This window comes from Danio rerio, chromosome 17, assembly GCF_049306965.1.
Source record: "Danio rerio strain Tuebingen ecotype United States chromosome 17, GRCz12tu, whole genome shotgun sequence".
Classification (NCBI taxonomy): Eukaryota; Metazoa; Chordata; class Actinopteri; order Cypriniformes; family Danionidae; genus Danio; species Danio rerio.
The window spans coordinates 9950423-9973604 of NC_133192.1; the positions used below are offsets into that span (position 1 = coordinate 9950423).

The 23182-nt window shown below is 36.2% G+C and overlaps 1 protein-coding gene across 2 annotated transcripts in view; it reads left to right on the top strand.

The window, feature by feature from the left end:
* Positions 1–621: 621 nt before the first annotated feature.
* Positions 622–23182, top strand: part of tonsl (tonsoku-like, DNA repair protein) — a 55137-nt gene continuing 32576 nt past the window's right edge. Inside the window, exons 1-13 of one of the 2 annotated variants that reach the window (XR_012392702.1) lie at positions 622–892; positions 1650–1745; positions 2176–2318; positions 5333–5516; positions 8407–8536; positions 10370–10541; positions 12856–12970; positions 13969–14114; positions 17574–17726; positions 17799–17924; positions 18812–19010; positions 20807–20862; positions 20946–21035. Coding sequence is in view for 1 of the 2 variants with exons in the window: in NM_001111148.1 (NP_001104618.1) it covers positions 868–892; positions 1650–1745; positions 2176–2318; positions 5333–5516; positions 8407–8536; positions 10370–10541; positions 12856–12970; positions 13969–14114; positions 17574–17726; positions 17799–17924; positions 18812–19010; positions 20807–20862; positions 20946–21035 (1635 nt within the window). In the remaining variant the exon portion in view is untranslated. 2 annotated transcript variants of the gene reach the window in all.

Sequence of the window (23182 nt, forward strand, 5' to 3'; positions counted from 1 at the left end):
TTTTATAAATGTAAAGTCTATTCTTCTGATATTTATAACCTCCAGATTTTGATTAATCAATGGAACAGTCAAAAACCACGACATTATCAAAAATAATTAGGTTAATTTTACATCTGCATTGTTTACTATGGCATCTAAAATATAGAAACACCCTGTTGTTAAGTTTTGTTCTTGCTTTTTTAGTATTTTCACGACGTTTTTACTTTTTTCAACAAAAAGTCCATGGTTTTTGACCGAAAAACACCATTGGGGTTATGTGTTATTTAATAAATCTACTCCAAACTACGGTTAAAACATAACTTTTTAGTCAATTTCGTCGTGTTTTAACACTCCCAATGGATAGGACACTTCATTAATTAATAGCAACACCTGCTATTATCAAAATAAATGTATTTGATGTATTATAATATTGGTATATAATAAACACTTTGGGCATACTGATAATAAAAAAGTAAAATATTAGATTTCTAACCTTATAACGTGTAGTTTCATCGGCATATGTGGATTTATAAACTGATTATGAACATTTTTGTCTGAGAAACTGTGGTACAGTGTCCTTCTCAAGATGGCCTCTCGATGTTGACAAGAGCATTATGGGAGCCTACTGACGTTGCTTTCACTGACCAATTAGCGTCTTGCAATGTTTCCGCAGCAAGAACTTTGGCGCGCCGCTTTGAAAGATTTACCTTATCAATGAAAAAAGACGATCAAAAGTACTGATCAGCCTTTTAAACCCGATTTGAAGAGATCAATAAGGAGATTTGTTATAGCACTACAGCTGTGCACACGGGCGTAGTGTTTGTCAATCATCAGATGCCCTTAAATCTGTGGTAAACTGCTGTAGCGATCCTGCTGAAAGTGGACAGGATGACGTCCACAAAAGAGATCAAGCGTAAGTTGTAATTTTTAATAATTTTTTATTAATCAGTTCAATATTATTGTTTTATTGCCATTTGTTTTAGAAAATCTTAGTGAAAATTTTTAATTTTTCAATATTAATTTTAATGTATCTCACAACATCCAGACATCTTGTTTGTATGTTTGTTTACGTTAACACTTATAACGTTATGTCAGTTGGATTTTTTTGTCTATATATAATCTATTTACTTATTTATATATTTAAGGGCTTATTTATTATGATATTTATTTTATTTTAAAATTTGGATAGAGTTTATATGTTTATTTAAACCGCAATAATTCACTTAAATTAAAACGTTATTGAAAATTAAACTTTACAAAATGCGTATGTGTAAACTATGCACGCATTTTAAATTATTTTAAGTCATATATCTTTACCTTTTATTCTGTGTTTATTAGCGTAATATTTATTCAATAAATTAAATTATTTTATTAAATGTATAAAACTATTAGTGATGAAATTAAACCTTATATCATATATTATTAAAAACGGACAAAATATAGTTTTCTGAAGAAAACCGTAAAGATGTAAAATGATAATTACTTTGTATTTAGTCATACTTGGTACACGGTAATTCGTAAATAGTTTAATTTATAGTTATATAATGTTGTAGTTCAGTAAAATAAGCATTATTGTAAATAGGTTTGTTTTTAAGAAAATGTATAATTAGCAAAATTATTATTATTAGCATGAGCGCACAAGCTACATTCATCTCTTCATGTGTGTGCAGAACTGCAAAAGGCCAAGAGTAAAGCCCAAAGCAGCAATAACCTGAAAGAAGAAGCCAGTTTGTGCAATCAACTGGGGGAGGTGTACGCTAAAACAGGTAAAATGGACTTAAGCACTTAGTACATTTAAAGGGACCCAATAATTAAAATTTCCTCATCATTTAGTCACTTAAATGTTTCCAGACTTGTATGATTTGTTGTCTTCTGTTGAAAACAAAATAAGATTCTGAAGAATGTTGGGGAAAAATTAGCCATCGGCATGCATAAAATACTACTGCTGTTTTTTTCCCCAACATTATTCAGTATATTTTTCTTTATGATCAACAGAAGAAGCTCAAATGGTTTTAAAACAAGTGGAGGATGAGTGAATGATGACTGAATCTTCACTTTTGGTTAAACAATCCCTTCAATAACAATAATCTGGGCTCTTAACCCAAACCCTAAAAGAGTTGCTCTGTGAACGATCTTCTTGATAATTATCTGCATTATTATGTATGAATGTATAGATAATCAGACTTGTTTCCCTAGGTGACTATCAAGCTGCTATTGAAGAGCATCGACAGGAATTAGCGCTGTCTGAGATTTTGCACGATGTGATTGGATCTGCTGTGGCCAATAGAAAGATTGGAGAGTGCTATGCAGAGCTGGGAAACATCGAAGCTGCACTGAAGGTTTGGAAACCTACATTTGCATTTATGCATTTGGCAGACAGTTCATCAGTTCTTGCTTTCTCAGGGAATTGAACAGAACTTTGGCATTTCTAGCAACTACTATTTAAGCTACAGTAAACGCATGCATGTATTCGTCTTAGTGGCGGAAAAATGACTGATCTAAAAATGTAGTGCGAGAAAGTATTTGTTTGTAAAATATGAGTTAAGTAGTACTCAAGAGTAGTTAGTATTACGCTGTGAAATTAGTTGACTGTATACTGTATAAGTAGGGCTCGTACGGGTGCTGGCAATGCTGGAAAATGCTAAATATTTAATATAGTGGTGTCAAGATAAGAAAAGTGCTTGGATTTTAGACAAAGTGCTTGTACCTACTTGGAATTGAAATTGCAGAACTCAAAATTACGACCCCTTTGGTCGCATATGCGCCCAAAATTTTATCTATGCGAGCTTCACGCAGAATGCATATTTGCACTTAAAAACGGCAAACATAGCGCTAAGAAATAGTTTAAAACAGTTGTAATGTCAACTTGCTGCAGTACACAAAGCCTGCAATGCTTGCTCCGCCTTAAAGCTCTTCTTATTGGCCCACTGCTCTGGAAATGAACATGAATGGTTTGGTTAATTTCAGCTGTCAATCACTCAGTTCAGATGACAGAGAGCTACTGCCGCGAAAATGTAAAGGTTTGGATACGAGAGAATAACAAAACAACAGTGACAGACTGTTTTAGAAACAACCTAAAGTTACTAATAATGGCACATCTGATCAGTGATCAAGTGGTGAAGGTTAATTCACCATTTGCACTTTTCGAAGAGTGGATAAATGAAGTTTATTTATGAACTAGTTTCGAGAGGATCATGTGCTTATGATTGATACAGCTGGCCCCGAGTCAAGCTAATGTATGATTCACCAATCAGGCGATTCCTAACTTAGTATAAATAACCTTGCATCTTGCCTTGAAGAATTCCCCCTTCCACCCCGTCCCCTCCTCTTTTTTCCTTTATAGGGCAGCACGGTGGCCCTACAGAATTCCATTCAGGTGGCCTCACAGCAAGAATGCCTCTGGTTCGGGTCTCAACCCAGCCAGTTGGCATTTCTGTGTGGAGTTCATGTTCTCCCAGTGCTTGTGTGGGTTTTTCCCGGGTCCTCTGGTTCCTCCCAAAACATGAGACATAAGTAAACTGACTAAATCAAATCAGCACCATAGTCAGATTCCACCAGCAGCTCACCCTCATAGCAATCCTTAGCAGGATTGGGGGTATATATATATATATATATATATATATATATATATATATATATATATATATATATATATATATATATATATATATATATATTAAACAATACTAAACGAGAAAACAGTGGGTGTGGCTTGTTTTTTTCTACTGTGAGCTGATTGGATGTAGTAAAGTAGGCATTTCATTCTGAAAGATTGGGAATGGGGTTTAGGGAGAGTTTTTACAACCTAACAGACTCTTTCTCCTCAACATTTCTGTTTGTTGTCAAAACTGACAGCTGGAGGGGCGTGGTTAAGGGTGTTTGCCACGCCCAATAACTCAGACAGACATAATCTGAGAATTGAACTGAAAACAAACAGGAAGTGCATTTTCAGATTTCAATTAAAGATTACAAGGGCAAACTATTTTGTTTTCTTAATGACATGCACTGATGAATTGTTCATCACAAAACTTGCAATGTGAGTTATGTTGGACTATTTCTCACTTGCCTTAGTCCACCCCAATTCAATAATCGGTCAGGAGTCAATTAATCAAAATCAATGAATTTATTTATTGAGCATAAGTGAATAAAGTGAAGATCAGGATCCTGGGCTTTTGAAGAACCGTCGGCCAAGCAGTCTGGATGTCCAAAAGCTCTCGAACTCTTTCGACTCCCTCCTTTTATCCATCAGCAGCGTTCAATCTTTTTGGCCTCTCCTCTAATCAGTTACCCCCAATTTCTATTGTTGCCATCAGCTGTTTTCAGGCAGAATCATCTCTCAAAAGTCTGTGGTGTGCACACAGAGATACCTCTGCACACAGAAACAAAAGGGCAGGTGAAAGTATCACTCCTCCTTGACATACTTGACACTACTGACATCTGGGGTGCAGCAAGCAACTGTAGCAAAAAATCATCAAAGCACAGCTGAGCATCATAACTTCCTTAAAGAATTATCAGGATAATATCAATTTTATTAAAGCATCATACATCACGCATACACAGAGAGCAGTATAAAAATGCTGCATCTACCACATCTGCTTTTCATCCTAGTCCTGTCTATGAACTCTTGACCTGTCTATGCACCCATCTAGGGGAAGCCCTTTTGCAGATCTGTCTCCAGCCAGCACCCACACACAGCAGCAGTTAGTTAGAAACGCATTATAACAGGGGTTAAGTAGAAGTACGCTGTATCAGGAGACATCATCATATCTGACAAAAACACATATTGTAAATAATGAATAGTGAGGCAAATGGTAGTATATTCCTCCAATAGCAAAATATATCAAAAGAAAAGAGTGATTAGTAAGACAATAAAGCAATATTTTCCTCATCTGCTCCAGTTCTCTTTTCTGTGTAGAAAAGTCACACATTACAGCTGCAACCCAGACAGGGACTTTCTGCAAGACTTGTCTGTTACATATTTAGTTATTTGACATTATAGGGGTGGAAAGTTCCTGTCTCATTCTAAGGTCAAACAGAATGTCTCATCATATCACTGCGTGGACTCATTAGATTATTATGGTTCAAGCAAACACATATACATATGCAAAATAAGCATGAGCACATGTATATAATTCAAAAGAAGCATTAGACTGTAATTTTATTCCTTCAGTTAACAAAACCATATGGTTAGTTTTGATTTCATGTGTACTTTAAGTAAAAGTATGGGTTTTAAAAACTACTTAGTAAAGTTCAATTCTTGAGAAAGACTACTTAATTACAGTCATTTGAGTTTTTTAATTTGTTAGTTCACACCACGGATTGGTTCGTAATTCTGACACTCTTTCTCTTTCAGCACCAGAGGCTTCATCTGAATCTGGCTCGATCTGTCCATGATGCAGCAGAGGAACAGAGGGCTCTGGCCACTATTGGACGGACATATCTGTTCCTCTTTGACTCTGACCAATCAGCGAACAGCTTGAAACATGCTGAAGATGCATTCAAGAAGAGTCTGGCCATCGTAGATGAGCGCCTTGAAGGTTAAATCCTAATATAAATTAGCATGTGACTAATAGGTTTCAAATTATAGTCTCTCTTCAGGTTTCTGTGTTTCCATTGGGTCGTGGAATTTCTGGAATATTGAAAGGTCTATTTCAGTCATTAAAATTCAGGAAGTTTTAAAAAAAAGATTTTGTCATGGAATATCAGGGATTTTTATTTGACATTTAAAAATTAATTTTCATTCATTCATTTTCTACCCCTTTTCCGGGGCCGGGTCGTGGGGGCAGCAGTCTTAGGAGAGAACCTCAGACTTCCCTCACCCTAGACACTTCTTCCTACTCCTCCGGGGGGGATCCCCCGAGGCATTCCCAGGCCTACCGAGAGACATAGTCACTCTATCGTGTCCTGGGTCTTCCCCGAGGCCTCCTCCCGGTGGGACATGCCTGAAACACCTCAATAGGTAGGCGTCTAGGAGGCATCCGAGACAGATGCCCGAGCCACCTCAGCTGACTTCTCTCGAAGGGAACATGAGCTTCTCACCTCATCTAAAAGGGTGCGCCCTGCCTCCATGGGAAGGAAACTCATTTTGGCCGCTTGTATCTGAGATCTTGTCCTTTCAGTCATGACCCAAACCTCATGACCATAGGTGAGAGTAGTAATGAAGATTGACCGGTAAATCAAAAGCTTTGCCTTTCTGTTCAGCTCCTTCTTTACCACAACGGATCGGTAAATCGACCGCATTACTGCTGCCGCTGCACCAATCCGCTTGTCCATCTCACGCTCCATCCTTCCCTCACTCGTGAACAAAACCCCAAGATACTTGAACTCCTCCACCTGGGGTAAGGACTTTCCTCCAACCTGGAGATGGCAAACCACCTTTTTTCCAGTGGAGCACCATGGCCTGGGGCTTGGAGGTGCTGATTCTCATTTCAGCCACTTCACACTCGGCAGCAAACCACCCCAGTGCATGCTGAAATCCATGTTCAATGAAGCCAACAGAACAACATTGTCTGCGAATAACAGAGATGAAATCCTGTGGTCCCCAAACCGGACCCACTCCAGCCCAAGGCTGCACTTTGAAATTCTGTCATGAAAATTATGAACGGAATTGCTGACAAAGTTGTTGAGAGACAACACAGGGAAGCGATCACAAATTGAGGAGCGGAGAAGGGAGGCGGGGTGGAGCGACAACGCGGGGAATCCTTCACAAACTGAGGAGCGATCACAAACCGAAAGCGGCGAGAGCGTCAAAGTGGCCAGAAGTCATTAATTTTCAATGAGAACCGGCTACGAGAAACAGCGCGGCGCCTCTTCTCCGGTGTGAGTGTCGAGGAGAGTTGAAATCAAGTTAACTTTATAGTATGAGCTATGTCGCGGTTCGGCGGCAAGCATTCAGAATGAGAGGTGTTCAGAGAACACAGACCTGTGAACTTTGGTTCCGACCACAGTTGTTCCCAAGAGTTTGATTATTGCGGTTACCGAATTTACAATTATTGAAAATCGCGACGACGCGGGGCCCCCCCGCGGTGCGTGCACGTCCGCTCCGCCACTGTATAGAGCTGGTCCAGTGTACCACATTCTGGACGAAAACTGCATTGTTCCTCCTGGATTCTAAGTTCAACCATCGACCGGATCTTCCTCTCCAGGAGGATATTTGTTTTCATTTAAACAAAATGTAAATTCTCTACACATATCTTGTTTCTTATTGCATAGTTTCACTCGTTTTGCCTATTGTTACGGCTAGGCTATGTTTTCTGTGGCTATTTTTTTTCTTTTCCTACTTGTCGTATGGAATTCAATTAAATCATATGCAGTCTTCAAGCTATGTTAACTTGGGGAAAATTTGAAAGGACATTTGAAGAGCTTAAAATGACCACTCTAAAGACTGGGTCTAAGACAGTGTGAAGTGTAAAGTGAGTTATGCATTGGTGCTCTCATAACTGCTGTTAAGTTAATGAAAAATTATATTCAAGCTATTTAGAATCATTTAAAAGCATAACTGCTCTGTTTTTCTTTTTATTATAGGCCATGGAAATTCAGCTTTTTAGTCAGTGAAAGTCAGAGAATTTGATATTTGGCTAAGAGCTGGAACCCATAAGTTTGCTCTACAAATAACCCATACATACTGCATAGTAAAAATTGAGTGAGAAACATATTTAGCTTTGTGCTTTGTTTTTTTTTTATCTGGCATGAAAACATACTCCAAAAAAGTAACTTGTTGAAATATTTTTTTTTTGGACAACTTTTTTTATGTTCAATCCTCTTAAATTTGTTCGGTCAATTTAATCGATTTGTGTTGGGGCAACATGAATGAATTGTGTTGTGTGTAACCCTACATTTTATATAGTGTAACATTATACTTGGTATTTTAACATGACATTAGTATCACACAAGCATATCTGTGGCCAAAGCTCCCTTGAGTTCACTATTTTGTTTTTCTATTTTTTACGTCCTAGAGTACAGTAATATTCAATATACTTCTGGAATATTGCTGCAGAAAGTCTTATGAGTTTTTTTAAGGTCATTCGTGGTCTGCAGAAAGTAATTTGTTAATCCTAATAATTTTCTTTTTAATATTTGGTGGATGCATTATGAGGAGAATAATAACAACATGAATAAAAAATTCACTCAGTGTTTACAGTTTACTAGAACTTACTCTCATTATTCAAGAAATGCATTATGGGACATAGGAAAAAGGGGTAAAGCTTTAATAATGGCCCATTAGTGTTAGTTAATTTATTTACCAACACAAACAAACTGTTAGTAATACATTGATTATGGTATTAAGTAATCTTTGGTGAAGTAATTAATGTTATTTAAGTTAAATATCATTAGTTCATGTTAACAAGCACAACATTGGATTTTAATAATGATCTGGTTGTTTGTTGTATAATCGTTTCCCTTCCTCCATGTGATGTGTTTCTGCAGGTACTGTCTCCCCTCGAGAGATCAGTGAAATGAAGGCTCGTCTGCTGCTCAATCTGGGCTGTGTGTATGATGGCATGAAGGAGCCGCAGCGCTGCAGTGACCTCATACGACAGAGCATCTACATCGCAGAGTAAGGAACTTTTTAGCACTGTTGGTCCAGTTTTTAGAATATTTTAGAATTTAATGTTAAAGGGATTTTTTTCACCCACAGATGAAGATTTAATCACACTCAAGTGGTGCTAAAGATTTGAGTTTCTTTTTCTTTCTGCTGAACACATGAAGCTTTATTAAAGAATGTTGGAAACCGCTAGCCATTGACTTCCATTGTAGGAAAAAACATACTGGGGAAGTCAATGGGTACTGGTTTCTTATTTAGTGTTTAGCAGAAGAGGAGATTTTTCATGGTGACTCAGTTAATTGCCTCACAGCAAGAAGGTTTGAGTATATGCTTGGCCATTTCTGTGTGGAGTTTGCATGTTGGCATGGGTTTCCTCCCACAGTCTGGTTTGGGTGTTTCCCAGTAATGGGTTGCGGCTAGACAGGCAAGGGCATCTGCTGCGTACAACATATGCTGAAATAGTTGGCGGATCATGCCGCTGTGGCCCCCCTGATAAATAAGGAACTAAGTCGAAGGAAAATGAATCTACAAATGAAGACATTTTCTATATTCATATTTTTAGGAAAACTGTGATACATTTTATGAAGCTAATAGTAATATGAAAATCATATGAATAAATAATAAACCTAGCATACTTCCTGATTATATTTGTGTTGTAGTAAATTTTTTTTAAAGGTGTATTTTGTTGATTTCAAATGTAAATTATTATTATTATTAGGGGTGTCACGATTTCGATTTTTAATCGAAATCGATCGAAATTTATGCTCAATTTTGATTATCGAATCAAAAAATAGAATGGTCGATGCTGCCACGCCCCCATGTCACGTCAGCTTGGCTTGCCAAGCGGGAAAAAAAACAGGCTTGTTGAAGTGCTTGTTCAACTGCAGAAGCAGGAGACCCGTCGACAGAACTTAAATCCTCTCCTCTTTCAATGAAGTCGCCAGTGTGTAAGCATTTTGGATTTCCAGTGAGTTATGTTGGCAACGTTTGCGTTGTCGACAAAAAAAAAAACATAGTTTTGCAAGCTCTGCTATGTACGTATTACGTACGGTTTGTCTGATAGACAACACCCGCATCGCGATCCTCCACCCGGCCCCGTTGCAAATCCACTCGCGAATAGTACACACTCAGGCCCTGTTTACACTGTCTTTGTTTTTAAATGGCATTTTAGAACGACAACGATTTGACATACACAGTGGCGTGTAACATTTCTGAGCAGCCCTCCTTCCTCTCTACCTCTGAAAATGCACATCACGTGACCACACAGACACAGCCATGCGCTCGAGACAGCAGGTCCAGGCAGTCAGAGGACTGCTTCAATCTTTCACTCACTTGTACTTAGTCATTTTAGCGAACACCTCAGATACTGTTGGCTGGTTCCTGTTGGTTGTGCGTCTTTTTTACAGACGCCATTATAACGACACAGATCACTGCCTATTCACGAGTCCCGCAGAAAAAGTGATTGACAGGTGGTAATTATGTGTGTAACTTGCCTTTATTTATTTACTGTATGATTTGTTTATGGGTAAAACAAAGACCATCCAGGTCGGGTAGTTTAAACGGTAGGCTACAAATAATTAATTGGTCATTAATTAATTATTCATAATCGAAAATCGAATCGAATCGTGCCTTCAGAATCGAAAATGTAATCGAATCGAGGATTTGGAGGATCGTGACACCCTTAATTATTATTATTATTATTTTTTTATTTGAATGTGAACATCATAAAGGCATGAAAAAATGGAGACAGCAGCAAAGAGCATAGAATCACTAAGGCTGTGTCCGAAATTGCATACTTAGTTTCATACTATACAGTACACTAAAATCTGACTTATGTTCTTGCAGGAAGAACAACCTTTTAGAAGATCTGTATCGTGCCAACTTCAACCTGGGCAGCATTCACTTCCGAAATGGGCAGCATTCGCGTGCCATGCGCTGTTTTGAGCAGTCCAAAGAATGTGCTCGTAAAATGAAGGACAAGTTCAGTGAAAGCGAGTGCTTCCATAGCATCGGCAAGGTGAGGATCAATCCACATCTCCAAACAGCAGCATGTTGGTCAGCATTCCTGGCTCTGAATCCAAAACACTTAAAGTCTGAATGAACCGCAACCGTTTCTTTTCTTATTGTGACTCAGTTTCTAGAGAAACAGAATATTAAATGATAAAACGGTGGGCGTGGCTTGTGCTTTCTACTGCAAGCTGATTGGATGCATTAAAGTAGGCATTTCATTCAGAAAGATCAAGGGTTTGGGGAGTTATTAAAGCCTAACAGACTCCTCCTCCTCACCATTTCTGTTTGTTGCTGACAGTTGGAGGGGTGTGGTTAAGTATGTTAGCCACGCCCAATACCTCAGACAGACGTAATCAGAGAATTAAACTGCAAACAAACATTTTGAGCTTTTAATTCTAGATTACAAACGCAAACAGTTTTTCTTCTTAATGACATGCACAGATGAATTGTTCACCACAAAACTATCAATGTGAGCTAACAAAATCAATATGGTTAGTTTTGATTTCATTTGATGTTCACATTTGCAGTCAATTAGCAGTAAAGGGCGTGTCTACTTACTATAGTGGAGATAAAAGGGGCGTGGTCTTGTGTTATGGGCATGTATGTGTCAGCGCTTTTGAATAATCAACATCTTGGGCAACATTTTTTTATCCTGTTCACACTGGAGGCGAATAGATTAAATTCACTGAATCTGTTTTGAACTGAAATTCTGAATGTATCTAACATACTAAAGTGTTGCTGAAAGTTTGACTTGTTCAAAAATTGTATTGCTGAAAATACTTTTCCTGTTCATCCACATAAATCAGCTTTATTTGACCCAGTTTATAAAATAAAAGTTAAATAAATGTGAAATAAATAAAGGTGAATTGGTTTAAATTGGGTAAAAAAAACATTATGACTTTTATCACCATGCTTCCACATTTGATTGATTACATGAAGAATAGCAAAACATTTTTTGGATTATAAAATTATTTTTAAAATTGTTATATTACATGATTGCAAATATTATAATTATATATAATAAATGATGTATTTACTTAAAAGTGTTGTATTGTATGCATGTATAATTAAATATGCACTAATTTGCATACAATTCTTGCACAAAAATCTGAACAATAGATGAAGACGATAGTTTCCAAATTCTTGTTTCTTTTCTTTGGACAAATTCAAATCAAAGGCTCTACTCCAAAAAACAATCACCTTCAAAAAATATATATACAATGTTTTATATAAGCTGGTGAAGTATTAATAAACATGCATTTCTGGAAAAAGTCTTTAGAATATAGATATAAATAATACTGCAAATTTTGGTGTAATCAAGTGCAGCTGAAATGTTGATTTATGGCTCGGTTCAAGAAAAAAAAAATAAAACAAATACAGTTGAAGTCAGAAGTATTATCCCTTCTGAATTATTCAACCCCCCCCCCCCCCCCCCCCCCCCCCCTATTTTTTCTCTAAATGTATTTTAATGCAAAAAACTTTCAACACATTTCTAAACATGAGTTTTAATAACTTATTCCTAACGCCCCATTCACACGGGGCGTCGGCGTCAACGCTTCCCATTCACTTTGAATGGGTGACGTCAGGCGTTGCCGAACTGCATTGTGGATCTGTCGGCGCCACTTCAGAGGCATTGCTCGCTGCAGAACTTGGGACTAGCTCAACTTTTTAACCGCCGACGGAAGCGTCAACCAATCAGATCGCTGTATGCAAATACACTAGCTCAGACAGTGGCCTATTGCTGACTGAATTTCATTGGCTGATGCTGCTATGTCGATCGCTTCAGACACGCCTTCAGACACGCCTTCAGTCAAGCGTTGACGCTGAAGCCCCGTGTGAATGGGGCGTAATAACTGATTTCTTTTATTTTTACCATGATGACAGTACATAATAGTCAACAAGATATTTTAAAACATGCTAGTATTCAGCTTACTCGTAGTGCAATTTAAAGACTTAACTAGGTTAATTAGGGGACTGATAATATTGACCTTAAAATGTCAAAAACTGTTTTTATTCTAGCCGAAATAAAACAAATAAGACTTTCTCCAGAAGAAAAAATATTATCAGAAATACTGTGAAAAATTCCTTGCTCTGTTAATCCTCATTTGGGAAATATTTGAAAAAGAATTCACAGGAGGGCGAATAATTTTGACTGTATGCGCTGTTAATAGAAAACGAAATACTCAAACTGTTTAGATGCCATAAAAGTCCATTTGTGTTTTCTTTCCAATAGGCTGAAAAAATGTACCAAAAAAAGTGAGCCATGTACCTGCAGTGTCCTCCCTTAATGTGTGTTTATTCACTGTTTTGTGTGTGTCTAGATTTTGCTTCATCTTGGTGATTTTGCGGCGGCGCGGCGTTCTCTGAAGAAAGCCTTCTGTCTGGGCTCCCAGCAGCCTTCTGATCGCGAGGCCGTCAAGAAAGATTTCAGACACGGTGAGATTAAGAAGATCTGTGAGCGACACTCAGCATCAGTTGACAGATTTGAGCAGATCAGGAGATCTAAGAGCGGTTTATCTCTTAAAGCTGCAGAGCCTAAATCTGAACACTGATCTGAGCTTAATGGAGAGCTTGTAGTTGTAAAATGCTAAGTCAAAGCACTGTAGTAACAGCGTTAGCTGACAATCTGTCTGATAAAGAGTGTTTCTAATGGTGATTTGTGATGCAGGTGAGTTGCCTTGACAAACCACCCATAGAAACACTGCTCTCTCTATATGCACCGAAGACTTTTTTTAAACTCCATCTTACAAGGACTCAATAAGTGTATGTTTCACAAATCACTTACTTTTTCAACCTTAACTACATATTTTGCACAAAATATTGCTCAATATTGTTCTGTTTTGTGTAAAAGTACTGTATAGTTAGTCTTGGGTTATTTGTATAGGTAACTATTTAAAGTATACAGTTGAAGTCAAAATGATTAGCCCTTCTGTGGATTTATTTTGGTTTCTGTTTCAAATATTTCCCAAATGATGTTTAACAGAGCAAGGGAATTTTCACGGTATGTCTGATAATATTTTTTCTTCTGGAGAAAGTCTTATTTGTTTTATTTCAGCTTGAATAAAAACAGTTTTTAATTTTTTAAAAAACATTTTAAGGTCAATATTATTAGCCCTCTTAAGCAATATTTGTTTCGATTGTTTACAAAACAAACCATCGTTATACAATAACTTGCTCAATTACCCTGGTTAAGCCTTTAAATGTCACTTTAAGCTGAATACTAGTATCTTGAAAAATATCTAGTCAAATATTTTGTGCTGTCATCTTGGAAAACAAAATTAATCAGTTATTAGAAATGAGTTATTAAAACTATTACATTTAGAAATGTATTGATAAAATCTTCTCTCCGCTAAACAGAAATTAGGGGAAAAATGTTAAGAATTAAGAAGGGCTAATAATTCTGACTTGACTTGATGAAGAGTGTGTGTTTGTAGCGATCAGAGGATGTCAGCTGGAGCAGACGGCAGCAGAAGTGACCCAGAAGTTTTCCCATGAGGCTTTGGATCTGTCTGAGCAGTTGGGAGATCTGTACTGTAAAGTGGGCTGCTATAGCAAAGCTCTGGAAGCGTATCAGACTCAAGTAAGAATATCTACAGCATTTTCAAATACTATTTTTCTTGTTTTTTCACTTGTTTTACTTTTTTTTGTACACTGGGGGTCGAAATTGTGTTTGTGTGCTTGAAATTTGTATGCTTAGCAAGGATGAATTTATTTGGTTGATAATACAGTAACTTTTTAAAAACAAATTTATTTAGATTTTTTTTAGAATTATTTTAGAAGTTATTGCTATTTTGGCAAAGGTGAATTTTCTGCCTCATTTGACTCTTATACATCGCAAACCCCTTTATATTCTGATTTGATGTTTAATTATTTTTAAATATTGCTAATGCCTAGTTAATTATTTTTCTTATAATTATCAATGTTGAAGATGTTTTTGCTGCCTCTGGTTTCAGTCAAACATTTTTCAGGATTCTTTGATGTACAGTATGTACTATTTAAAGGAGCAGAATTTTAAAAAATAAAAAAGATGGTGTTTTGCATTATAAATACATTTACAGTCAATCGAAACAATTCAATGCATCTTTGTTTAATAAAAGTATTATATCCATGTAATTATTATTTTTTTTATTATGTTTCATTTGAAAATTGATTGATACTGTTTTAAAGTTTTATAATAATAAGTGCTGGGCAAACAATTGATCCAAAATAAAAGTTTGTTTTGACACAAATATACACAGTACACACACTTATCATGTATATATAAATACACACATCCATGCATATATTTGAGAAAATGTTTATTTATGTTAAGATATAAAACATATATTTATATAATAAAAATTAGAAATACATTTAAATATCTATGTAATAAAAATGTTTTTTATGTATATGTGTGTATAACATGATAAATATGTATAATACACACACACACACTATTATGTTAAAACATAACCTGACATAACATAACATGTTAATCACAATCAATCTTTGCCCAGTACTACTACTACTAATAATAATACTTAATTCTTAGGAATCAAATCAGCATTTATTAGAATTTCTGAAGGATCATGAAACACTCACAACTGTAGAATTTATGCTGAAACATTTCAGCTTTGCATCACAGCAATAAAGCACATGTGAAATTGTATAAAAATAAAAAATAGGTTTAATTTAACTTTTTTTTTACTGTATTTGTACATAAAATGCGTTAAATAAAGTAGCATTGGTGTGCCAAAAAATGAATTGATTGTATTTACTAAATATTATATTAATAGTAATAATAAAAATAGCAATAAAATAATTTAATATTCCAAAATATAGTTCCCACTCCTCTTAAAGTACTTAATAGTACTTTAATTTCAGACACATGGATTCAAGGCCTGGAAAGTACTTAAAAACAAACACAGGTACTTGAAAGTGCTTGAATTCAATTTAAATTTAACTTGTCTATGGTTATATTTCAACAACTGTACTTAATTATCAAAAGAAGAACTGAAATTCTTTAAATTAAATATCTTACATTTAAATCTTGTCCAGTAACACTGACAAATAAAGCACATTTTATCAATATTTGAATATGAGCAGCATTGAAGTCAACATATTTTATTAAAGTTCTTTGAACATGACTTTTTGGTCAATTTTTGAAAATGACACTTTTTAATGTAAATATTAAGTGTAAGTGAAATGTTTAGTAGGGGCGACACGGTGGCTCAGTTCTTGCCTCATAGCAAGAGGGTCGCCTCCGGGTGCTCCGGTTTCCCCCACAATCCAAAGACATGTGTTATAGGTAAATTGAATTAACTAAACTGGCCGTAGTGTATGAGTGTGTTTGGATGTTTCCCAGTACTGGGTTGTGGCTAGAAGGGCATCCGCTTTATAAAACATATGCTGGATAAGTTGGGGGTTCATTCCGCTGTGGTGAAACCTGATGAATAAAGGAACTAAGCCGAAGGAAAATAAATGAATGAAATAATAAGTAAGAACTCTTATGGCGCTACATACGCTGTGTTATGAATTAAGGCTGCACAATATTAGAAAAAATGACATTGCAATATTTTGTTTTTCTGCGATATATATTGTGATATGTATACACACTGCCGGTCAAAATTCTGGGGTCAGTCTGATTTTTTTAATGTTTTAAAATAAGCTTCTCCTGCTCACAAAGGCTGGATTTATTTAATCACAAATCCAGTAAAAATTGTGAAATGTTATTGCACTATAAAATAACTGTTCAAAAGTAGTTTATAATTTAATTTAATAATTTATTCCAGTCATTTCAAAGATGAATTTTCAGCTTCATTACTCCAGTCTTCAGAGTCGCATAATATTAATTGTTGTTGTTATTATTATTGGTAATAGTAATAAAAGCAATAATGACTGGACTAATAATTTCACTTGAAAATACATTATAATAAGTAATAAATAAATATTTAATAAGTATTTAAAAATTAACAATATTTTTTTATTTAATAAATTTCGACTTGATGGACAGAATAATTTTTTAAAATTTTAATTTAGGAATGATTTGTTTAGGGGAGTGCATCTCCATAACATGTACGAAATTATAAAAATATATATCAAATAAATTAAAGCACAGATGAGAGAACAGAACAAAAATGAATAAAATAAATTAACAGCGCTTTATGGTTTTCAGTGGATTCTAACAGTACTGAGGTACAGAAATGTAATTATTAAATATAAAATACCACTGTATAGTCTTCATTGTATAAATAAACACAATTAATCTTTGTTAACCCTTTCAAGGCAGGCGTTGCAGATTTGCAACAGTTAAAAATTAAGTACCTTATTACTCCAGATACATATTTTATGAGTTTTTTTACTCAGAAGTACCACTGCAGGACTTATTTGTCCATTTGCAACAAACAGTTTCCCCACTTGCTCACCAGATGACACACACAAAAAAAAGTTTCTTGGAGTACCACATGACAAAGTGACTTGTAAACATGACCTACTCAATGAGGATTTGAGATATTGGATTTGGATCCCATATTGTTTTTGTTGTTGTTCTGCCACCGAAAAGTGTTACATTGTTCGAAAAGTTGTACATAAAAAATTATTTTTCATATCATATTCAGTCGTCAGTGTCTAATTACCACACTGAGCCAATGTTGCAAATCTGCAACATCCCAGAACGCCTTGCATGTGAAGGTCTCTCTAAAAAAAGTCAGGATCACGCCATATGATAATTTTCCCCAAATATCAGATTTTTCCTGTTTCTAAAAATTAATTTGAGCCTGAAAGGGTTAAAGTGGCAAACTTGATCATTTCTTGTGTTTAAAGGGTTTAAATTCACTTGAAATGGCTGCGATGTGACCATTGCAGATCCACACATTGCGATAATGATGCTAAAACGATATATTATTCAGCCATAGTATGAATTACAAAAGTGCTTGAAGTCCTTAAAAGTCCTTGAATCTGCTGTTCATGAAAGTGTGGGAACCCTGAAATACGTATTGAAGTCATGTATCATATATTGTGAGTATATTTAAAGTTCTCTGCTCATGTGTTTTTGTATTAGCTGGCGTGTGCAGAGGCTTTAGCCAAGCCTGCTCGTGAGTTAGCCGTCATTCATGTGTCTCTGGCGGCCACTTACACAGATCTACGACAGCATCACAGGGCCGTGGAGCATTACAGACAAGAATTACAGCTGAGGAAGGGAAACCCTAAAGAGGTAACAAACCCTGTTACACCCTCACATGCTGCTGAATCCTCCACTACAGTGTCTTCTGTTTGTGCGTTTCAGGAGTGTGAGACGTGGTTGAACATGGCTGTTTGTCAGGAGGAGATGTGCCAGTCTATGGAGACCCTCGATCACTGTTTTGCTTCTGCTCTGAACTGCGCTGAGAAATCAGGACTAAATAAACTACAGGTTTGTTAAAGTCAGTATGAACGAGACGTTGCTGAGACTTTTATTTCGGTGTGTTGATGTGCTCCCAACTGAAACGGAATATTGAGTAGGGGGCGGGGTCTTTCTTTTGCGCATCATTGCCTCATAGCAAACTAATGGTGAAAGGGGCGTGGTTATGAATGTTGTGTCTGAAGCTGTCAAACTGACGTCATCAGTGAATGATCGCCACTTAAAATGCTGAAGAGAATGCCCAGACTTTGACCGAAGATTACTATGTAAAGTTTATTTATCTCATTTTGAGAAGATCACCTGCTTATGATTGACCACAGCTGGTCCCGCTTTAGCTAACACATGATTCACCAATCAGATGAATCCTACCACATTAAAAATAACCAGAATTTTTTACCTTAGTTATCTTTGTCTTGAAGAACCCCCCCCCCCCCCCCCCCCTTCACCCCTACTTCTCCTACCAATTCTTAAATAGGACGGCATGGCGGCTTAGTGGTTAGCACTGTTGCCTCACAGCAAGAACGTCACTGGTTCAAGTCCTTATCAGACTAGTAGACGTTTCTGTGGGGAGTTTGCTTGTTCCCCCTGTGGCTTTCCCCCACAGTCCAAACACATGCGTTATAGGTAAATTGGATGAACTAAATTGGGCGTAGTGTATAAATGTGTGTGAGAATGTATGGGTGTTTCTCAGTACTGGGTTGCAGCTGGAAGTGTATTCGTTGTGTAAAACATATGCTGGAATACTTGGTGGTTTATTCCGCTGTGGCGACCCCTGATAAATAAGGTGCTAAGCCGTAGGAAAATGAATATTTTATTTTTTTATGCAGTCGTTCAAGTCTTAATGGAGTTTTGCGTAAGACAGAGTTTGCTAAATGAATGTGAATGTGGTGTGTTTTCAGAGGCGTGTGTTAAGAGTGTGGCTTCAGGCCCAGCGGCGCTGCGGATCCTCCCAGTGTGACGACACTGAGGCCCGGCTGATGGAGCTCTGTGAGCGGGACGGACTGTCGCTGGACCAAAGTGAGGATGAGGATGAGGAAGATGATGTGGACAACAGCGAACCACTGGAGGACAGTGACATCCAGTACTCCGAGTCAGATGGTAATATACACACACACACACACACACACACACACACACACACACAAACACACGCATCACACTAAGAGCTTGCAGAATGACAATACAGACAACAATTAGTAATATTTCTCAGCAGCATAATTGTTTTTAAAGTATTTAATTATAACTTTAAGTTTTTCTTTTTAATTTAGGTTCATTTAGTGATTTTTTTATGTTTTGTTTCTAATTTCATTTGTTTTTTTATTTATTTCAGGATTAATATCATATTTTTATAAGTTATTATAATACTTTTTTAATTCTAAAAAAGTATGTAATTATATTAAAAATAAGAATAGATTGAAATAAATATATAAATGTATTCGAAATCAAAAATTATATATATATTTTTTATAATTTTGTCTTTAAATATAAACACATAAGTGTCATGGCACATATAATATATTATAATATTATAAAATCTTGCTAATATTATGTTAATATTCTCAGATTTTCTGATTCATTGATATTCGCCTCTTATATTATATGAGCATTATCAGACGAGTAGCAGTGCGATATAGCTGTATATCAGTGCGTTAGTGTCCCACAGGTGCTGATAAACAGTCATATTGCACTGCAACTCGTGTGATATTGCATTTATACAACAGTTTGATGGCATAATCGTATATAGAAAAAAGTAAATCAAACACGGAGAGTCCTAAAAATCCTTTTGTATTAAGAACTACTTTCTTCCGCCATTTATTCATATCTGCAGCTGACGTCAGAACAGCAGAAGCCGTTACTAATTCACCAATGTCACTTTAGAGTTAGTATTTGAATGCTTCTCTAGCGTAATGTCTAAAGTGATGACAAAACAGGTGATTTTGCTCACATTTGCTCACATTTTAAGATTATAAGGCTGATATGCGAGTCCCATCTCACACTCAATACACAACAATTATATGGTATAAATACAGCACTACAACATACAAAAGAGAGAGATCGACTTAGTATATCACTTACCAGTATAATAATGATTTGATCAGCTATAGTTACGCTGTTTTAATCTTCTATGGGCTTATGCGGTCCTGTCGCCATCTTGTGGATGAAAACTCCTACTGTCTTTGGTCTGCTCAGTATGACAAGCTAATGGCCACTGATGCGCTGTCTCTCAGAAATGATAAATATTTAAATATAGGCACTATCCTTATAAATAAACTGCATAGTTGCAATCTAAACAACTGCATTCTCGTCTACAAAAACCTCAAAAGTACATTATGTTGTCCAGTAGCTGCAATATTTGTCAAATTGTATAGTGTCCTCTGCTTGTGTCTGTATGTGGGCGGAGTAATACACAAGGGTGAAGGGTTAAGAGGCTGGACGAGTGCTGTTACTGGCAGAATATTGCACGGCTATCAGCCAATCAGATTCAAGAACGAGACAGAACTGTTGTATAAACTATATATTATATTATATTATATTATATTATATTATATTATATTATATTATATTATATTATATTATATTATATTATATTATAATGTAATATATTATTTTATAATATAATTTAGTATAATATAATATAGAATAAATCAAATATATTAGTTTATTGTATGCTTAAGTATAATAGCTGTTATATAAGTATAAAAATATTAATAGTACACTTCTAAGTATTTTTCTTATAATTAAGAAAATGTACATAATGTGGTATTTTAATGATGAAATTTCGTCATTTAATGAGATTTGCTGGTCCATTTTATTTTAAATTAAAAGATACAAAATCATGCGTGTGACCAGGATGTTGTATTCTGTCTGAGTGAGTGAATGCTCTGTTTGTGCAGATGAGGATCTGGAAGGTTATGATAAGATGGTCACAGGCAGGAGAAAGACTCAGAGGGTAAGACATGTGCTTAATGTTGTGCTTCATCATTCTCTGTGTTGTTATTTGGTCATCTTGTTTGTTTGATGTTGTCTGCGCAGTGGAACAGACGGAATGAGAAGGGTGAGACTGTCCTCCACAGGGCCTGTATAGAGGGAAACCTAAGGCAGGTTCAGTACCTCATTGAACAGGTGAGCTTGACTTTTACCCCAAGGTATGCGTTTCTATTACAAATTTGTGCTACTATTTTGCTACTACAAAAAAACTATTTTGAAAATGATCCAATCGAGTATTTATGTGAATCAAACTCATTCTCTTATATATTAAGGCCCAATTCTCCTTTTTTACCACTACCCCTTCCCTTTCAAGTTCATCCTTGAGAAATGGGACTCTACTATAACACCCGCACACGTGATCGTATGTTGTCACAAGCTCTTATATGACATTGACGATGGAAACTGCTGTAGTTATTCCAGTTGTGTTATTTTTTGCTATTTATTTTCAAGAAATCACAGAAGGCAACAATAATGGGTTATTATGATGATATAATGTGCCAATAAGCTCTAGCTATACTGTGTATTTACACCGTGGCCATATTCATCTATGTAAACACAGGAAAACAACATTAACATTATAAGTAACTTATATCATTATACCAAACACTGAATAAAAGGTAATTTGTGGCATAGAAGGAACATTTAGTATCACTAGTTTTTGTACGTTTATAGTGGGAATTGATCTGACTTACTTCATCGAAAACAATGACGGTGCCCTTGGCCTAAAATAAATGTCTTTTTTTTTTATAACGTAAATATGTCATGTTTTTTTTCTACATATTTCATAATGAGGCATCATTTACATTTATATTAAACTATACATGTTTTGATACCCAGGGTTCCCTTTAAAAAATGGTTTCGTCACTGGCAGATTATTTAGCTTGTTTAAAGTTGAAACTCGCTTTTTTTTTTAACAAAACAAACTTTCACTTTTGTTAAAAATGGTGCATGATTTTTATTTATTTTTTAAAATTTGGACAAGAAACAATACTTTATTAGCTCTTTAAAGGGTCACGAAACACCAAAACACATTTTTTGAGCTGTTGACAGTCGTATATGTGTCCCACACTGCTAAAAACACTATTAGGACACCTATATTTCACTAAAAAGTGTAAATTGGTTGTTTTTGCGTTATTTTAAGCAAATTCGTACTTCCTGTTTGAAACTAATTTTTGAAGCTGCGTCACGGTCATGACATAATAGCGTGTATTCCAGCGTGCAGACTGGGCGTCTGTGCCTGAGTGAGTCTTATTACGTCTTACAGTGTGTTGCATTAATGCATGAGTAAGGCTTGGGTCAAACCAATCAGCGCACTCTATTGTGCAACTTCATTAATATTCATTACTATCACCGTGTTTTCAGGACAGAGACGCCACGTTGTGTTGGCAAAACAAGCGTGAAGTGTTGCTTTTATAGTTTGCTGCAGTTAAGTTTCGTTTTCATTTTCTCTCTGTGAGAGCTCAGACTCACGTGTGGATTACAGTGTACGCGACGCGCGACAACAATAACTTACGTGTCTAAGGAGGATTATTGTTTACCTGAGAGCTGTTCTCATCTGCAAACGCTGGGATCTGGAATCGTTTGTAGTATTCTCTTCATAAAGACGCGGCTCTAGTTGCTGGTGATTGTCCTGTCTCTACAGATTTGGTAAGTGAGCGATCAGTGCTCTTTGTTTATTCAGTTTGTTCGTATCTAACAAACTATTGCACCGAGTGTAAACATGTTAGCACCACAACCAAACTTTAACCTCGTGTAGGGTTTTTACCGCATTTAGTGAACGGAATAACACGCGCGGCTTTCTGACACTACCTGCCGTGTGCATCTAAGTTTCTGGGAAATGCAGAGGGTTTTTTTCTCTCAATCGCCGTGCGGTATAAAACATTGCATGAAAAATACACGCTTAGAGCAGCTCCTCGAATCAAATGTCTCGTGTGTCGCGAGGGGCATGAATGAATTCCCTGAATGAAAGAGCCAAACTGCAGTTAAAGTCCACCATTTAATAATTTGGCTAATAATTCGACTACAGATGTCCATGTAGGTTAAACACCATCACATTCTCCTGTATGTATGTGTGTGTGTGTGTGTATTTTGACTCTGAAACTCGCGCGTGCCCAAATCGACACACCCACACCCTCCCACTTTAGTTCCTCCGACACTCCCCCCTAAACAGAGCTGGACACGCCCACTTTTCTGACTTTTTCCAAAGAAGAGGTGTGAAAACACCCTGCTGAAACGAGGGGGTTTCATGGCCCTTTAAGGAAGTTTTTGATTGATGTTTATAC